Here is a 20,850-nt window from a genome sequence, read left to right on the forward strand (position 1 = left end):
ATCAAAATTCTCAATTTTGTTTATGTGCACATAGATGACTCAAAACTTCATCTATTTGATGAGTTTTTACCCTCACCACTTAAATTATTTCTGATATGAGAGTGACGTGGAAGTAATTTCAAGTGTCCTCAAGGAAACTAAAAGTACAACTATTGTTTGTGTTATGTATTAATCATGTAACAGATAACACAGGACTGTGAAATTAAATTTTTATTCAAGGCTTTTAATCCTGAAGGATGATTTTTGTTAATTGCTTGCCTCTGTAGAAGAATTTGAAGTCAGATTTTGGCTATCCTACATGAGGAAACAGTAATAATGATATAAAGAATTGTTATATTTGTACAGTATTAAGACATTTTAATATGTTAGTAAAGAACAGCTATACTATTAACCTGTAAACTGTTTATACATACATCAAAAAAAGTTTTGCATCACCTCAGTTCCAAGATTTCTGGTACCTGTATAGAAAATTGGAATGGAGATCAACATAAACATCATTTCCGCCCTTTTTATTGCTCATGAAAACCATACATTGCCTGTTGTACCGCCGTACAGCTAGACCTTCAGTGGTGGTGGTCCACATTGCTGTACATACCAGTACCTCTAATACCCAGTAGCATGTCCTCTTGCATTGATGCATGCCTGTATTTGTTGTGGCATACTATCCACAAGTTCATCAAGGCACTATTGGTCCATATTGTTCCACTCCTCAACGGCGATTCAGTGTAGATCCCTCAGACTGGTTGGTGGGTCACATCGTCCTTAAACAGCCTTTTTCAATCTATCCCAAGCATTTTTGATAGGGTCCTTGTCTAGAGAACGTGCTGGCCACTCTAGTCGAGCAATGTCATTATCCTGAAGGAAGTCATTCCCAAGATGTGCACGATGAGTGCACGAATTGTCGTCCATGAAGACGAACACCTTGCCAATATGCTGCCGATATGGTTGCACTATTGGTTGGAGGATGGCATTCACATATCATACAGCCATTACGGCACCTTCCATGACCACCAGCGGTGTACGTCGGCCCCACATAATGATGGTGAGGGAGAAAGTCAAGATGGTCATGAAGAAAATGGATTTTAAGGCTTATACTGCATCCTAAATTATTCAGAGTTATCAACATATTTTCCACCAAGGCTTTGAAATCTGGGTGTTTCCTAGTCCCTAAGAAATTGTCACACACATCCTAAATCCTACCCAATCCAGTCATTCTTCTTGTGTCAGTACCTTTTCAAATATTCTTTCATTAACAACAGCCTCAGTCAAAAAACAAAATTTGGAACTTATATACTTAAAACAATCACCATCTTCAGCCAATGCTTTGATGAACTGTTTCATGATTTCCAGTTTAAGATGAAGATGCAGCAGGATAATTTTCTCTCATATCACCAGAAATACTTTTATGACATTTTTCTCCCCAGAATTCATTGTTGTTCTGATAGGCCATTATATTCTACTCCTATGCGATTCACGTGCATGACTATCACAGAGGCACAGAAAATAAGGAAGCATTGTAAAGCCTAATTGTTGTCCCAGCAGCATTCCTATTACTTTCTATTTCGAATAGTTTAATGCCTTCAGGAGAACCTCCATATTTTCATAGGTTTCTTTTAAGTGCACAAAATAAGCTCTGTCATTCATCCGTGCTTATTTCGTATATGCAGATGTACGACCTTATAGATAAGGTCTATAAATAGCCTCCATCATTTGTAAAATCCAGGATGGAATGTAAACATATTTTGAAAAGGAAAGTTGCCATTCACCATACAGCGGATATACTGAGGTGCAGATAGCCACAACAAAAAGACTGCGCGCGCGCATGCGCTCACACACACACATACATACACACACACACACACAAATGCAACTCACACACAAATGCAACTCACACACACATAACTGCAGTCTCATGCAACTGAAGCCACATTGCGAGCAGCAGCACCAGTACATGATGGGGATGGCAACTGGCTGGGGGTAAGGAGGTGGGATAATAGGGTGGGGGTGGCGGATAGTGCAATCCTGCTGGGAAGCGCATGGGTACGAGGTGGAGAGAGGGTAGGGCAGCTATGTGCAGTTGGGAGGTTAGGCGGTCAGCAGGGGAGTGGTGGAGGGATGGCAGAAAAGCAGAGAAGTTAAATGCCTGGGTGCAATGGTGGAATGAGGGCTATGTAGTGCTGGAGTGGGATCAGGGAAGGGGCTGGGTGGGTGAAGACGACAACTAACGAAGGTTGAGGTCAGGAGGATTACGAGAATGTAGGATATATTGCAGGGAATGTTTCCACCTGCACAGTTCAAAAAAGCTAGTTTTGATGGGAAGGATCCAGATGGCACAGGCTGTGAAGCAGTCATTGGGCAGTGTGCTGTTTCTTGGCCACAGTTTGTCAGTGGCCATTCACACAGACAGACAGCTTGTTGGTTGTCATGCCCACATAGAATGCAGCACAGTGGTTGCAACTTAGCTTGTAGATCACATGACTGGTTTCACAGGTAGCCCTGCCTTTGATGGGACAGGTGATGTTTGTGACTGGACTGGAGTAGGAGGTGGTGGTGGTGGTGGTGGTGGTGGGAGGATGTATGGGACAGTATTGTATCTAGGTCTATTACAGGTTTATGAGCCATGAGGTAAGGGGTTGGGAGCAGGGGTTGTGTATCGATGTATCGATGGACGAGTACATTGTGTAGGTTCTGTGGACTACCACTGTGGAGGGGTTACAAGGGGAATCTTCCTCTTTGGCAGGACGGTGGGACTTTGGGAAGTGGTTTGACACTGGAAGGATAAGGCACAGGAGATTTGTTTTTGTACAAGGTTGGGAGGATAATCATGGTATGTGAAGGCTTCAGTAAGACCCTCGGTATATTTCGAGAGGGACCACACATCACGGCAGTTGCAACGACCATGGGTGGCTAGGCGGTGTGGAAAGGACTTCTTGGTATGGAATGGGTGGCAGCTATCGAAGTGGAGGTATTGCTGGTGGTTAGCAGTTTTGATATGGACGGAGGTACTGATGTAGCCATCTTTGAGGTGGGGGGTCAACGTCTAAGAAGATGGCTTGTTATGTTAGGTTGAGTAGGACCAGATGAAGCATATGGGGGAGGAGTTGTTCAGGTTCTGGAGGAATGTGGACAGGGTGTCCTCACCCTCAATCCAGAAGACAAAGATGTCATCAGTGAATCTGAACCAGGTGAGAGGTGAAGGATTCTGGGTGTTTAGGAAGGATTCCTGTAGATGGTCCAGATGACCTATGAATAGGTTGGCATAGGATGGTATCATGCAGGTGCCCATAGCCATACATCGGATTTGTTTTCTAAGTGATGCCTTCAAAGGAGAAGTAATTGTGGGTGAGGATATAGTTGGTCACAGCAACTAGGAAGGAGGTTGTTGGTTTGAAATCCTTCAGGCGTTGGAAAAGGTAATGTTCAGGTAGTGTTCAGCGGTAAGGCCATGGGCATTAGGGATGTTAGTATAAAGAGAGGTGGCATCAGTAGTGACGAGCAGGGCACTGTGTGGTAAAGGAACATCAACTGTGGAGAGTCTGTGAAGGAAATGGTTGGTATCTTTTATATAGGATGGTAGGTTCTGGGTAATAGGTTGAAGGTGTTGGTCTATGAAAACAGAGATTCTCTAAGTGGGGGCACAGTAACTGGCCACAATGGTGCATCCTGGGTGTTTGGTTTTATGGACTTTAGGAAGCACGTAGAAGGTAGGAGTGCGAGGAGTGGTAGGGGTGAGCAGAGATATGGACTCTGGGGAGATATTCTGGTGTGGGTCTAAGGATTTGAGGAGTGACTGGAGATCCTGCTGGATTTCTGGGATGGGGTCACTGTGACAATGTTTGTAGGTGGACATATCTGACAGCTGGTGGAGTCCAGCCAGGCAATCCTTGCCGTTCAAAACAACAGTGGACCGATTTGCTCATTTCTGGTTGAAACAAATGGTGGGCTTTGATTGGTGATGTGATAGTTGTCTACTAAATAGATTGATTGTGAGTACTAATCCAGGGATGGATTGGTTGCTGCTCAAGTGTTTAGGATACATGTCAGACTGGACGAACACGGTACTAGCAAGTATAAATAATATCAAAACAAAGTGTAACAAGCTTGGATGACTTGCAGGAGAGTTACAGGGAACTTTTGAAAAATCTGAGCTGACAAATGCTTGTTGTAAGAAACATACTATTTCACGAAAAGCTACATAGAAAATTATCCCTTCACTTTAGTAACCATTTGCATTCCATATACTACAGAGAACAATTTATCATACAGCCTTCTGCACAAAGCACTGATCCACATGTATTTCTTTTAAGCATTTCTAGTTTTCCCCATAACAGTTTGAACTTCTAAGAATATTCACTTGCATCTCAAGGAATATAAGGTTTTGCTTTTCATTTTATAGCCTAGTCATTAAAGACCAAAAAAGGTCGAATGGGGGGAAAAATTGTGTAGTTCCAAATTTTTGTGCAGTGGTAGGCAGGAGTGTCATGCCCCTCTGCTCTCAGCAGTGTGCTGTGGTATCTGGAGGAGCAAAGTGTTCCTTGTGATTGGAAAAATGCACAGCTCTCCCCTGTCTAAAAAAGGGTGATCTAACAGATGCAAAAAAACTTTAGGCCTTTGTCTCTGGCATATGTCTGTTGTAGAATTTTGGAATGTGTTTATGCTCACATATTGTAACATTTCTGGAGAACATAAGTCTTCTCTGTAACAATCAACAAGAGTTCCAAAAGTTACATTTGTTTGTAACCCAGCTCTCTCTACTATTCAAGAGACCTGGAAAGCGGTAGATACAGGCTCCCAGGTAGAGCTGTGTTCCTTGCCTTCCAGGAGCTATTTGATACAGTTCAGCATTGCCACTCAACAACAAAATATGAGTGTACAGAACATCAGACCAACTGTGTGACTGGATTGAAGAGTTCCTGAACAGAATGCAGCATGTCATTCTCAGTGGAGAGGTCTTCAGACAAAAAAGTAACTCCAGATGTGCTGCAAGGGAGTGTTATAAGACCATTTCTTTTCACAATATATATAAATGACCAGTAGATAATGTTGGACATTCATTGAGGCTTTTTATGGATAGTACTGTTGTGTTCAGACAATTTGCAATGCTAGGAAATTGTGGGAAAATGCAGGAAGATCTGCAGAGGATCGACACTTGGTGCAGGGAATTCCCATTGGCCCTCAACATAAACAAATGTAATGTATTGTAAATGTATAGACAGAACCCAAAGAGCCATTATTGTATGCTTACACAATTGCAGAACAATCACTGGAAGCAGTTCTTGCCATAAGGGGGGAGGGGGCACTCTGGAAATTATTAATTTGTAATTTTATCACACACACACACACACACACACACACACACACACACACACACACACACACAAACAAAATAATAAAAATAATAAATGTTGTTTTTTAACCAGTTGTTTGTCTGTTTGTCCATCTGTCAAAACCCCTTTTTCTCTTTGTTTATTTGTCCAAGACTCCTTTTAGTACATTGTTTGTACATGTGATATAGGACAGTGGTAAACCTAGTTAATTTACAATACAGTAGTCATTTTGACTATATTGTTGACATAATCAAAATGTATAATAATGTAGGTTGGTGTACTACATTGTTTCTACGTGTGATAAAAGCAGTTATTAAGTGAGATGACATGATAAGCACAACATAAACTATATTATGAATTGACATTTAGTAAAATTTGGTAAATAGGATTTACTTATTACAGTTTTCCATAAATTCAGACAAAGAATAGAAGCAGTGGTCAAGCAAGAACTGTTTTAACTTTATTTTAAATCCATTTTAGGTAAGCAGGCAAATGGTTATATAACATAGCTCCAGTTTGATACACTCTTTTGTATTTACTGTTTCATGTGTAGGTTCATCTTCTTCCTAGTTTCATGTGTGTGTATATTGTAGTTGTGTCTGAAGAGGTTTTCCTTTTTTAAGCTGCTCACTTTTGTGAAAATTAGTATTTCATGTTAATACAAGCAAGGCAGCGGCAATATTTCGAGAGCTTTGAAAAGTGGTCTACAGGAAACCTTGCATTTAGCTTTTTCATCACCCTCTGATAATCCTTTTCTGTATTTCAAATGTTTTTGTAGAATTTGTGGAATTCCCCCAAAAGATTATTCGGTACATAAGTAGCGACTGTATACTACAATGGTACATTGTTACCACTGACGAGCAGCTTGTATTCTGAGTGAGGATCCTAACAGCATATGCTAGTGAATTCAGGCTCTTATTTAAATTGTTTAAGTGCACCTCCCAGTTCAAATCTGCCTGAACATGAATGCCTAGAAATTTTGTATGACTGACCTTCAACCCATTTTTTCCTTCAGTAATGAGAACTGGGTTTGCAGGATGGAGGTTTAATGTGGTGTGTAAGTTAACTGTCACAGTTTTTTTCTCAGAGTGTATGATGAGCGTATTGATCCTGAACCAGTGCATTAAGGTATGCATAACTAATAATGCAGCCTCCTGCAGCTTTTCCTCATTCTGTGATTTAATTAGAATATTAGTGTTTACTCTGGAACAGTAGACCTATCAAGTTGAAACTTATGTCACACAGTAATGTCAATGGTCCATTGGTGGTGTAATAAACATTAGCTTCTAAGCCAGTCCAAAAGATATGGCCATTTATGTCACATATTTGATACTCTCAAACTTGCTCATCAAAACTTATAGTTTACTCCATGTTGACCTGGAATCATGATGTTTGGAAAGAAGCAAGGTTTTACAGTGCAAGTAAAGGGAAAAAAATCAGAAAATTGTTAATTTATAACAAATATTTCTCTTTTTATTTGTTATCTGACTTCAAACTTGAAATTAAGTCCTTCTTGTAATCCCCAGAACCAATATCTTGCCAGTACCAATGCCAATAACAGACAAAAATTGTCAAGATTGTTGATTCCCAGAGTGTATGAATTGTCTATGGATATAATTAAATGCATGTGGAACCCTCAGAGTGCAAGACTTATTCGCACCTGACCAATTTATCATTTTTTTTCTTAAAGAACTCCGAAACTGCAGCTAGCAATAAAAATGTTTCTGAGTACAAACTTAAATTTCCTACAAATTTTACATTAAATTTCCTACAAAAAAAAAGATTCTATTAATTTTTTTCTGTGAGAGTAATAGTTTCTGCATTGCAGAGGATGGAAAAATCACAGATTAATAAAAACAGAGATAAAATAACTGTGAACTGTTAATTGACGTAGGTTAAGAACCAATATTAAGTGTGTGTACCATATCTTATGTGCAATAAAAGAATGTCGTGTTCTGGGGAGATAACAGGGTGGAGGTGGCAGGGATTAAGGGTAGAAAAACAATAAAAGATGGGTCGCTGGAGTGTGCTCGTGCACTCTCCCGCATTATGGCTCTGCAAAATGAAGAGTGAGCAGGTGATTCCCTACTCTATCTATTCCACTATGTAACAAGGAGCAATTACAGTGTGTTTCACAGAGTTATACGAAGTGTCTGCAGCATGCCTTGTGAATCACTGGCAACACAGTGTGCAGATATGCCCAAGGGGTGAGGGCTGTTTTCCACAAACTGCATATGAAATACACATAGGAGTTACTAATAATACTAATGCAAGAAACCCACATGGATGGAATCTACGTAAATCTCTTCACACAGTTATACACTTTGGGAGGGGAGATTGATTCTTAGTTGTCCTGTTTGGCAGCTGTAGCATTCTTCTGGGAAAGGCAACTTTCCCCACCACGAATGCTGCTTGCTTTTCATTATTCTGATGGGCTATACCTCCCCAGTTTTTTCTGTGCGGTTATCTTATGTGAGAAGACAAAATAACTTCACTGAGATTGTGTTTATATAGTGTTAAATTAGTACTTATTTGCACTTGTTATGTGAGCTATTATGTAAAAAATTTCAACAGCTGGAGCTGTCAGCAGATTCCCACACTGAAGGGCCTGTCCCAAGTGTAATGTACTGTCAATATGCATTTTATTGTCAGCAGTATCACTGAGAGGACTTCTTTTTACCGTGTGAAAGGTATCATATGCATAACCCCAGCCTCAGCTCTCCCAGCATCTGAAGAAACCCAGAAGCTTAAATTGTCTCCCTCTGCAAATGAAGTAGGTCAGTAGATCTTATGAAACAGCAGATGTTTCAGTTATCATAATGGTGACAGAAGTGCAGTAATGTTCTGGTCATTCAGTAATTCACTACTAAATAACTACAACAGAACTACACAACTTTACAACAAGCTTTCAGTGAGAGATAAAGGCTAATGCCACACTTACCAATCCAGTCCAGTCCAATCCAATCCCTTTCCCATCAACACTGCGTATGTCACTGACAACATAACAGGTACAGACTGAGCACTTCTGAGCCATTGTTTATAAGAATGAATGTTACAGAAGTGCTCACTTACCAATGCAAATAAATAATAATTTAATAACTGAAAATAACTCCATTATGTAAGCACAAGCTCAATGAAGTTATTTTGTCTACTTACATATGAGAATTGGACAGGAAATGCTGGGAGGGTATAGTCTGTCCCTAAACTGAATAGTAAGCTGCACTCATGGTGGAGGAAGTCACCTTTCCCAGAAGAATGCTACAGCTTCTGTACAGGATGACTAAGAATCAATTTCCCATCAATTAGTGTACAACAATGTGCAGTGTTAGGTAGAATCCGCCCATACTTCTCTTGCATTAGTATTACTGCCAACTCATATTTGTAGTCAACTCATATTTGTATTCAATGTCATGTTAACTCACACTGTGGGGGAAAAAAAAGGACCCACACCTACTTGCAGTGTCTGCACATTACTTCTCTTGCATTAGTATTACTGCCAACTCATATTTGTAGTCAACTCATATTTGTATTCAATGTCATGTTAACTCACACTGTGGGGGAAAAAAAAGGACCCACACCTACTTACAGTGTCTGCACATTGCTTTGCTAGTGACTCATAATGTGAGATGCTGAAGGATTAGTATAGCTTTGTGAAATATCCTGTAGTGGCTTTCAGTGATGTAGTGGGGTAGAGAGAGTAGGAAACCACCTGCTTTCTCTTCAGTTTGTAGACCTATGAAGGAGGAACATGCATGACCATAATCTGATGAACTATGTTCCCTTGTGCTCCTACTATCCATCCCTGCCCCCTCCACCCTGTTCCACAATTTATCCCTTAATATGATTCTACTGCACTTAAACGTGGTACAAACATGTAATACTTTCAGAATGAGATTTTCACTCTGCAGCGGAGTGTGCGCTGATATGAAACTTCCTGGCAGATTAAAACTGTGTGCCCGACCGAGACTCGAACTCGGGACCTTTGCCTTTCGCGGGCAAGTGCTCTACCATCTGAGCTACCGAAGCACAACTCACGCCCGGTCCTCACAGCTTTACTTCTACCAGTATCTCGTCTCCTACCTTCCAAACTTTACAGAAGTTCTCCTGCGAACCTTGCACACAGTTTTAATCTGCCAGGAAGTTTCATATCAGCGCACACTCCGCTTCAGAGTGAAAATCTCATTCTGGAAACATCTCCCAGGCTGTGGCTAAGCCATGTCTCCACAGTATCCTTTCTTTCAGGAGTGCTAGTTCTGCAAGGTTCGCAGGAGAGCTTCTGTAAAGTTTGGAAGGTAGGAGACGAGATACTGGCAGAAGTAAAGCTGTGAGGACCGGGCGTGAGTCGTGCTTCGGTAGCCCAGATGGTAGAGCACTTGCCCGCGAAAGGCAAAGGTCCCGAGTTCGAGTCTCGGTCAGGCACACAGTTTTAATCTGCCAGGAAGTTTCATGTAATACTTTTGTTCTTAACCCACTTCATTTAACAATAAAGATTACTTTTATAACATTAAAGCATTATTTTTAATAACCTACAGTTTTACCGTCTCCTTCAGTACAGAAACTATTAGTCCTATATAAAACTGAGTAGGATATTTTTTGTAGGAAGTTGGAGATAATCTAATTTCATGTAGGAAAACATTTTGGTTGAAGCCACAGTTTCTTGGGTCATTCAAGAAAATTCTAAAGTGACCTTTAAAGGTCATCCTCTGCTTGCACATCCCACACCACTGTGCTCATATCCCGTCAGTTCAGACTTTTAGTATGGACTATTTGTTACCTTCATTTCTACTGATAGGAACCCCTGGGGAAAGTAGCAAAAGGTTGTAGATGACAGCAAATACATCTACAAGTTGATGACAGGGACTTTTATTGTGAAAGTAGGGCAAAGACTAAGGAATGAATCTTCAGTAGGAAACTTCAGATATGATACCAGAAGTGATAGGGATTGCACATTATTAGAATTGGTTTGGAACAACAATATGATTGTACTTCACACATTTTCCAGAAGAAAACAAATACCTCTTTGTTTGCTGCATATTTGGTAAGATTGGGACCCATACTCTTTAATATTTCAATAAGGCAGGCCTTGCATCAGTTTTTAGCTATTCTCACTTTTTTGTGACATAATCTTTCATCATGCATAACAGAAGCAGTGGCAGAGTCTGATAAAGTCTCAGCAACAGAGGAAGATGAAGAACTGAGTGGTGAACTTAGTGATGATGACACATTTTGTCATATTGAAAAGTCTACTATCGACCACAATTGTCTCTACTTGTTTGCGCGAACTGACCGAGAGAAAGAAGAATGGTAAGTGTAATTAAGGATATTTCATACTTTCTTGGTTATTGTTTTGTTGATTACTTGAGTGTGCTAGTACTAATAGGTTTTTAACTGGTTTCATAACTTTCATGAACAATACCACAACAATTCAGGTATGTAACAATGTATAACCTGTTTACTTGTGAGGACTGAAGATGGTGCTCCTGTACTAATCTCCTTAAAAGCTCTGCTGTGGATTGTGGTCAATCTAGCACCTCTAATTCTTTTGAGAGACAAAGGCAGATAATATGACTTAATCAAGGGTCAAAGTGCATTACATGATGTAAGATCTTATTCATTGGCCTTAATATTCAAAATTATTGCACTTTGTAGCTAGCCCCTGAAAATCCTGAAAGGGAACATTAGGTCTGTACATGAGACATGTCCTGATAGCTCATTTGGAAGTTTTTTGTCTACAAAAGGCAGAGATCTACATTCATTTCCTGCTTCAGCACACCATTGTAATCTGTGATGAACAACAACCACCACCACCACCACAATCCATTTGACGTGAATTGCTGGATAAAGATCCTTAACATTTCCATGTAGTGCAGTCTTCATTGCTGCTCCTATATGTTTTCTGCAGCTGTTAACCTGCCTTCCATTAGGTAATTGTGTCAGTCTTTTCTTGTCTCTTGAAATCCAGCAGAGAACCTCCATAATTTTCTACCTTGTGCTCACCTTCTTATGTGTCCCATCCATCTCCATTGAAATTTTGTCATTGTCATAATTACATCTTTACTCCATATGTTCCCTGATCTATTTGTTTGGTATCTTGTGTATTCTACGAAACATGCTTTTTCAGTGGTTTTCACATTAATAGTCAGTGTCTCAGTGCCATAAGTCAAAAGTGGTAGTACACATCTTATTGTAAACTTTTCGGTTCAGATACATTAGAAACTTCATTTTGAAATCTGTATTTAGTTTTCCAAACACACTCTCAATCATTTGTATCCTCCTGTTTATTTATTTTGCTATCCGTCCTGTGGTTTAGCTCCACTACTCTAAATAGAAAATCTCATTGACTCACAGCCAACAGATGAAGTAACATATTTCTAAGGATCCCATTGGTAATTAATCAGTTACGTACAATACAATTAGCATACTGTGTTTAAATTTCTCCATTTCACAAATGCACATCATCTAATAGAACTGAAGCTATTTTAGTCAACCCATCTTGTAATGTGTTGCGATGAACTGTTCCCATAGAATTTCAAGATTTTCTATGAGTGTTGCACCTTTGTACCCATTTTTATCTTAAGATTTTTTTAAATAAAAATTCTTCTCGTATCCTGCATGTCATCTGCCATTGCCTGTTTCATAATTTTTTTGGATTGTAGATTTGTCTGCTACATGTCAGTATGAAAGTGGGACATCATAAATTGAGTATGAATTGATAGAAAATCAAACATTGAATGCAGTATGTATCTGAAGAAAGATCACTACCAACAAACTAAGAGGACATTCTGAACAGTGGGCAGGTGACTGTGAAAGGCAGAAAGAAGTTTGTTCAGTTTTTTCTTTGTGCCCATCTTATGCTCAGCATCTCCTACTTTATGAGAAGCGATCTATCCCAACATTTGTAGTATATGTGTAAATTAACATTTTGCTTTCTGTGTGATGGAAGACGTAATCGTGTAGATCCCAGTGACTATAGCTATTCATTACTAGTGTAGCATTACCCATTTGTGGTAACTGTTAAAAATTAAGCGTGAGATAACTTCGTTGCTAATGCCTGTAAAACTGTTTTGAGGTCTCCTACCAACAGAAAGCCCTGAGAATTCTGATATAGGAGTGGGAAAAATTCCTTCAGTGGGAATAAAAAAGAAAACATCACTGTGAGTTTTTCCAAAATTATATATGGACATATACATGATGATGTATGATAATAGAACACTTTTGTTTGTGGAATATTAGTCACCTCAGCCATTTCAGTGAAGTGATGTGTATGTGCCAATGGGGTGGTGTGTATGTGCCAATTACTGCAGTAAGATAGATCATGATGAAGACATGGCAGACAGGAGCTATTGTGTTTGGACATGTCAATAACAATATTGTGAATGAAGGTGCCCAACTTCTAGTGTTTCAACACGGACTGTCCAATCTGTTGAGAAGGAATGGTGTAGCACTCACAGCCGTGTAGCACACGGTAAGAACACATGTCACAAAACTATTCTTAACTGACAGGGACTGGGGACGAGTGTCACATCTTGCCCTTGACTAAGTTTCAAACTCCACTTGAACTGCAACTGTCGGTGAGTGCAGATCCATCTCAACCTGTTTCCAAATCAATATCCCAAAGGAAACTGTATGCAATGACATTTGACATCAGATGTCTCACCAAAGCCCATTTCTCAGAGCAGCATCACATCGTTAGTGGACCAAACATTATAGAAACTGGGCCTTAGCTTACTGGAGGCATTCTTTGTGGACCAATGGATCACTATTTTGCCTATTTACAAATGATGCAATGTGTCTAGTGCATCAGTGGCATAATGAGGCATTTAACCTGCACTATGTGGGTGTGTAATTCACGCTGTAGTCTTACGATTTTTCTTTGTCACACAATTTGTGAATCTTGAGATGGAAGAGTTAGAGGAGCAGTGCATCAGTATTAAATTTTGCATGAAAGTCAAGAAAACCTCCACAGAGAAATACCAAATGGTGCAGGAAGCCTACAGTGATGAGTGCTAAAGCCATACTCGGAGTTACAAATGGTTCACACAGTTCAAAAATGGCCAGGCAGATGTTAACTGATCCTCATTCAGAATGCCCTTCGACGTCTACTGACGACACTCATGTTGTCAGGAACATCAATGAAATTGCGCATTTCAATTGAAGAATGAGTGTCCAAAAGATTGCAGAAGAATGTAACATTTCAGTTGGATTGTGTCGTGAAATCCTGACCAAGCATCTTGGAATGCATCGTGTTACCAGCAAGTTCATCCTGCAGCTCATGAGTCAAGACCAGAAAGACTTTCACCTCACACTCTGTGAAGAACTTTTGGATCGCGCGAATGAGAATGAGGTATCCTGTGACAGAACCATAACTGGTGATGAGACATGGGTACATGGTTATGATTTTGAGACCAAGGTTCAGTCTTCACAATCAGTCAGGAAAAGTTCTCCAAGACCAAAACAAACTCAGGTCAGGTCAAATGTCAAAGCCATCTGATAGTTTTCTTTGACTTTGAAGGATTAGTTCATCATGAATATGTGCCACAGGGACAAATTGTTAATCGATGGTACTATCGGGACATGTTGCGATGCCTGTGAGAAAATGTGAGAAGGAAGTGGCCTGAAATGTGGCGAGACATTTCATGGCTCTTGCAACATGATTATGCACCCACACATGCATCCGTGATGGTGCATGACTACTGCACAAAAAATGGATTCGCTGTGCTGCCTCTTCCTCCATACCTTCCAGATCTGGCCCCTGCAGACACTGTTATTTTTATTTCCAAAGTTGAAAACTGCATTGAAAAAGCAATGATTTGCAATGATAAATGAGATAAAAGAAAATTCGCAGATGTTGCTTTGTGCGATCCAGCAAGAGGTGTACCAAGACTGCTTCCAGAAGTGGAAATGGCAATGGGAGCAGTGTATCAATTATGGAGGGGAGTATTTTGAAGAATATCATTCACAATAATTAACAGGTAAGTGTAGAAAAATTTTGTGAACAGTGTTCCGGAATTTTTGAACTGAACTTATATCTCAACTTTAACATGTTACTCGAAGTAATAATGTTGTATGCATGTTTTATAATTGACTGCAGTCTCATTAAGCATTCTAAAGTAATTAGTTTTGCATTGCTGGTTATTCAATTTTGCATTGAAAGTGCCGGACACATTGACAAGTTCCAAGCTAAATAGAAGGCTTGTGAGTATGCTGACATTTATTTTATCATAAGTGGAATTTTCTATTCCTTGTGCGTTCTAAGATCTGGTGATGGTTGCATAGTCAATTGAAACTAGTCATCACTTTTTAATGTTTTATAATGTACATGATCTAGAAATTATAAAAAATTAAAAAAATAATTTGTAGAAATCAGATTTGTTTGTTATATTAAATATGTTTAATGCCTTCCTAATTTAGCTGTTTCTTAATCTGTGTACTCTGATACAACCTTTCAAAGTCCTAAGAAATCTCACTTCAGTGTTTCTTATACTGTGACTTTCGTTATAAGATGCAACACATATATTTTTTTTAACATCTTACTATTTCAACCATAATTTTATATTTTGTGTCACTTAGTTCTTGTACTTATGTTCCTTAAGCAATCAGTGTGGAATCAGCATAATAGTTCACTGAGTTGCTTGTTAGTCACCAGATCATCTGCTGTTACTGCTTTCCTTCCAAAATACTGTTTCATGAGAGAGTTGATATTTGGACACGCAGTGGCACTTAGGTGGTGGCCTGTGCTGCAATGAAACTGTCTGAGTGTCTCTTTTATTCTTAAGTATGTTCATATCAGAAAAACAGCTCTTCTTTATGCAGATATTATTCACTGAGAGATGACGTCCCTCACACAATGTCCCTCACACATATTCAAACTTTTCTTTGCTCATGTCATTCATTAGCTTAATATTATATTAATATCTTCTACAGATAATTTTGAAAACAACAGAATCTGATGAATTACATTATCTTTATTTTAATTTTTTGAAAGTATAGTAAACCTCACCACTGAGATCTCACTTCATCATATTGCTAATGCATATGTAGTTTTACAACACATTATTTTATTTTCGTTGAATATTTTCTAAAAGAGAGACTAGAGTGATTAAATAATTATGTGGTTGAAACTGGGAAGCATGGAAAAGTCTGTGTACTGGACTCATTAAGGTGACATGGTGGTCACATGGCAGGAGCTTTTATACAAAATTGGCAGTTTTTCAGTTCTTACTCAGCCTTCTACATTTTGATTTTACCTTGTTCCTGTAAAATGACCGCAAAGAGCTAATATGGAATGGTGAATCTGCGATTCGACTGTTGTTTGGCTTTATTATGGAACATTATGTGTTAAAGGGAATAGTGATTGTAGCTTAACCTCCAGGAACGCAAGGATAGAAAAATCTGATGAACACTATTAATAATACGAGAGAAAGAAAGTTGCTACTCACCATATAGCGGAGACGCTGAGTTGCTATAGGCACAATAAAAAGACTCACACAATCGTAGCTATCGGCCATTAAGGCCTTTGTCAGCAGTAGACACACATACACACACGCGCACACACACACACTCACTCAAGCACAACTTGCACACACATCTTCAGTCTCAGAGAGCTGAAACTGCACTACGAGCAGCAGCACCAGTGCATGATGGGAGTGGCGACCAGGTGGGGGTAAGGAGGAGGCTGTGGCAGGGAGGGGGAGGGATGGTATGGTGGGAGTGGTGGACAGTGAAGTGTAGCAGTTTAGACGGAGGGCAGGAGAGAAGGTGCGGAGGGGGGGAGGGGATAAGTAGCGGAAAGGAGAGAAATAAAAATAAAAGAAATTAAAAGACTGGGTGTGGCGGTGAAATGACGGCTCTGTAGTGCTGGAATGAGACCAGGGAGGGGGCTGGATGGGTGAGGACAGTGACTAACGAAGGTTGAGGCCAGGAGAGTTACGGAAACATAGGATTTATTGCGGGGAAAGTTCCCACCTGCGCAATCCAGGAAAGGTGGTGATGGTGGTAAGGATCCATATGGCACAGGCTGTGAAGCAGTCATTGAGATGAGGGGTATCATGTTTGGCAGCGTGTTCAGCTACAGGGTTGTCCACTAGTTTTTTGGTCACAGTTTGTCGGTGGCCATTCATGCGGACAGATAGCTTGTTGGTTGTCATGCCTACATAGAATGCAGCACAGTGGTTGCAGCTTAGCTTGTAGATCACATGACTGGTTTCACAGGTAGTCCTGCCTTTGATGTGATAGGTAATGTTAGTTGTCAGCAGTGACCTCCGCCTCAGAGATGGCTATGACAGTACCTCCGTCCATATCAAACCTACTAACTACCAGCAATACCTCCACTTCGACAGCTGCCACCCGTTTCATACCAAGAAGTCCCTTCCGTACAGCCTAGCCACCCGTGGTCGTCACATCTGCAGTGACAAGCAGTCCCTCTATAAATATACCGAGGGTCTCACTGAAGCCTTTACTGACCGTAATTGTCCTCCCATCCTTGTACAAAAACAAATGTCCCGTGCCTTATCTTTCCAGTCTCCCACCACCTCTTAAAGTCCCACAATCTGGCCACAGAGGAGCATTCCCCTCGTAACTCAGTACCATCCGGGACTGGAGCAAGTGAAATACTTTCTCCGCTAGGGTTTCAATTACCTCTTGTCGTGCCTTGAAATGAGAAATGTCCTACCCAGTATCCTTCCCACCCCTTGTACCGTGGTATTCCGCCGTCCACCGAACCTACACAATATACTTGTCCATCCTTTCACAACCCCTGCTCCCAATCCTTTACCTCATGGCTCATACCCCTGTAATAGATCTTAGATGCAAGACCTGTCCCATGCATCCTCCTACCACCACCTACTCCATTCTGGTCACTAACATTACCTATCACATCAAAGACAGGGCTACCTGTGAAACCTGTCATGTGATCTACAAGCTAAGCTGCAACCACTGTGCTGCATTCTATGTAGGCATGACAACCAACAAGCTATCTGTCCGCATGAATGGCCACCGACAAACTGTGACCAAAAAACTAGTGGACAACCCTGTAGCTGAACATGCTGCCAAACATGATACCCCTCATCTCAATGACTGCTTCACAGCCTGTGCCATATGGATCCTTACCACCAACGCCACCTTTTCTGGATTGCGCAGGTGGGAACTTTCCCCGCAATAAATCCTATGTTTCCATAACCCTCCTGGCCTCAACCTTCATTAGTCACTGTCCTCACCCATCCAGCCCCCTCCCTGGTCCCATTCTGGCACTACAGAGCCGTCATTTCACCGCCCACCCAGTCTTTTAATTTCTTTTATTTCTATTTCTCTCCTTTCCACTACTTACCCCTCCCCCCGCCGCACCTTCTCTCATACCCTCCGTCTAAACTGCTACACTTCACTGTCCGCCACTCCCACCATACTATCCCCCCACTCCCCGCCCCAGTCTCCTCCTTACCCCCACCCGGTCGCCACTCCCATCATGCACTGGTGCTGCTGCTGGCAGTATAGTTTCAGCTCTCTGAGACTACAGATGTGTGTGCAAGTTGCACTTGTGTGAGTGCGTGTGCGTGTGTGTATGTGTGTCTACTGCTGACAGAGGCCTTAATGGCCAAAAACTATGATTGTGTGAATCTTTTTATTGTGCCTATCGCAGTTCAGCATCTCTGCTATATGGTGAGTAGCAACTTTCCTTCCCTCGTATTGTTACATTCCATCCTTGATTTTCCATTGTTTGATGAACACTATTACTCTGTTATGACTACCATTTTCCATGGGAACTGACAGAGAAACTACGGTTTCCCGATCTCAACAGTGAGTAGCTGTTCCTAATTTGGACTTTAGGTTTACGTTTAGTGTACACATACTACAGTGACATCACCACCTCATGTTCACCGTTGGTCACTAGTCAGTGATATGTATTGTAGGCAAGAGGCTAAAGATACTCTTCCAGTAGGAACTCCAGACTTAACTACTGACAGACTGATTCACCACTTACTGACAAGACTCTTTCTCAGTTACGAGATGTTTAATCTGTAGGCACAGCTGGAATGAATCAACACCCTCTCAAAATCATAAAAAATATGTATTTCTCCTACAGACATCATGGTAATAATTGTTCTCTGTGTATATAATATGATGCTGCTGGAGAGACTTATACAGCAAACCACTTTCTTCAGGGACCTGATGAGATGGAGGCTTATAATACTAGTGGGAGATATAACACCCATGTACAGCTCCATGTGTAGTGTTCCCTACATTATCATAAATATTAAGTAGGTGACATTATATCTCACTGCTTTGACCAAAGGATTAGTGCCACTCCGTTAATGTTCTAAGTGAGACTATCTTTTACTATCTTTGTTAGCAGCATAGTTTTCACAGTAAGCAACCCTCTTCATTGTTCTTAATATGTGCATGATTTCTCAGTCTTCTGTTCTTCCTTCAGCCACACAACAATAATCCAAATGACAATTAGATGGCTTAAGGGACAGGTTAATAAAATGTTTTTAAGCTCTCAGTCGAGAAGTGTATATGCATCCTTTTAAACACTGTGTTTCTTGTATTAATTTTCCAATATTGAGAATGAAGGATTCTGTATTATACTTAAAGAAACAAGGGTCTCACATTTGACCTTAAGCTTAACTCATAGTCCATGTGATGAAAGAAAAATGACATTCGGTTGTAGCTTGTCTATTCAGTCCATTCACTTGCACAAAACCCTACTTTACAGTTCCTGAGTTCACTCTCAACACAGTAGTCTTAATTCTCTGCTAATATAAATTTAGTATTTAGTGATAGTGAGCCTAATTCTCTTGAAAGTCACAGTCGATCAAAATAATACTACAAATCATAATCAGGTGCAGAATCATGTTTTGTTATTCACAGCATGAAAGTTGTAAAACACTAGCCACATGCAAGTTGTAATGAACATTACTGTACAGAGTGAGTCACTGATCTTCACTGACACAAAGATTACAAAACTGTTAGCATGTTCGTAATGCACTTTTATCAAGATGTTAGTTTAACAATAATGGTATGTAGTCTCTCAATAAATGTTACTGAGTGTGAAACCAATACAGATAAACTGTTGCCAGGGAGATTGACTCAATGTTTAAACAGATATGTTAATTATGTATTAACTCATCAACAGTTCATTACACATATATCTTACTCAAATGATTGCTGGGCACAAATTGAAATTTTTTGGGTTGATAGATTTATAAAGTGAAATAATGGTATTTTGTGGCCTTGAATGTTATGTCATAGTGTGTAAAACTTAAAGATGAAAATTTAATAATGTAGGTTACCTGTTAGTTCCAATAATGATTTGGTTTACTTAAAAAGAGGGATAGTTGGATAACCATAAAATTATCATGTTCAAAATTGTGTTAGGTTAGTCATTTCTTTAATTAAGGGCTTAACTGAATACTGGAGAGTGGGCATAGTGCTGGCTCATATGGCAGAAGTAATTTTGAATAGGTACTGATTTTAATTACAGATAGCTTTTAAGTTTATTCATTTTTTGGAAAAATGACCCAGGAAATTGGAAAGTATGGAATGTTGTCTTTCTAATGAGTGGTGTCAGTACTCCTAAATGTACTGATTAGCTCACACTAATAAATTTTTAACATTACATGCTTAGCAGTAATTTCAATTAACATGGGTTGCAACAAAACTAACTGCACCATTCTTATCAGTGAATTGAAAACTACCCCCTGAATAACAAATTTAAGAGAAACATCGTATGTATAGCTACAGTATTTGGCAGTTTAGAGTGTATTTGGTGTACACACAGAATGTTTAATTAGATACAGTTGAAGTATACAGGAAAAAAATTAATTGGTCAGCAGGGGTAGAGTAATAACAGATGGAATAGTTCTTACTTGCCCCCACCCCCCATTTGGATTGTGTGGACAGATATTGATAAGTAGCTGACAAGATAATTCAGTGTAAAGCAACAATAGACAACTTAAAATTAATCACAAATCAAACAGAAATTTTCACACAGTGTAAATTGGAATGGAATCTATTTTTTAATTTAAATGTAACTGAAATTCTCCATCTATGCTTGTCCAAAAAGTATGTAACTTTAGCTATTCATTCCTGTCAGCTCTTATATATGCTTTCCTCATTTGTTGGAACTGATTATATGTGTTACATTACCCTGAAAAAAGGATAAGGAGCAGTATATATTCACCATCATATCTTAGTAAACGATATGGCCGAGAATCTAAGAAAATTCTGGTTATACATAAAGTCACTATGTTGGTCGAAGGCAGTCCCCTGAATCGTCAACCATTCTGGGGTAATAGATGACAACAATAGGAAAACTGAAGTTCTAAATTTCATATTTAAGAAGTCATTCACACAGGAACCTAATACAAACATACCATCATTTCACTTTCATGCAGACTCCCCCATGGAGGATATAGGAATAGATATCCCTGGTTTAGTGAAGCAACTGAAAGAGTTGAAAACAAATAAATCACCCAGTCCAGATAGAATTCGAATTCAGGTTTACAGAGAGTACTCTGTGGCATTG

General features: G+C 39.8%; 1 protein-coding gene across 4 annotated transcripts in view; it reads left to right on the forward strand.

The window, feature by feature from the left end:
- Positions 1-20,850, forward strand: part of LOC126416283 (testis-expressed protein 2) — a 301,194-nt gene that overhangs the window by 151,725 nt on the left and 128,619 nt on the right. For all 4 annotated transcript variants that reach the window (XM_050083929.1, XM_050083932.1, XM_050083930.1 and 1 more), the window contains one exon: positions 10,472-10,631. In XM_050083929.1, the coding sequence (XP_049939886.1) occupies positions 10,472-10,631 (160 nt within the window). The remainder of the gene's footprint in view (positions 1-10,471; positions 10,632-20,850) is intronic.

The sequence above is a fragment of the Schistocerca serialis genome, chromosome 8 (assembly GCF_023864345.2).
Source record: "Schistocerca serialis cubense isolate TAMUIC-IGC-003099 chromosome 8, iqSchSeri2.2, whole genome shotgun sequence".
Lineage (NCBI taxonomy): Eukaryota > Metazoa > Arthropoda > Insecta > Orthoptera > Acrididae > Schistocerca > Schistocerca serialis.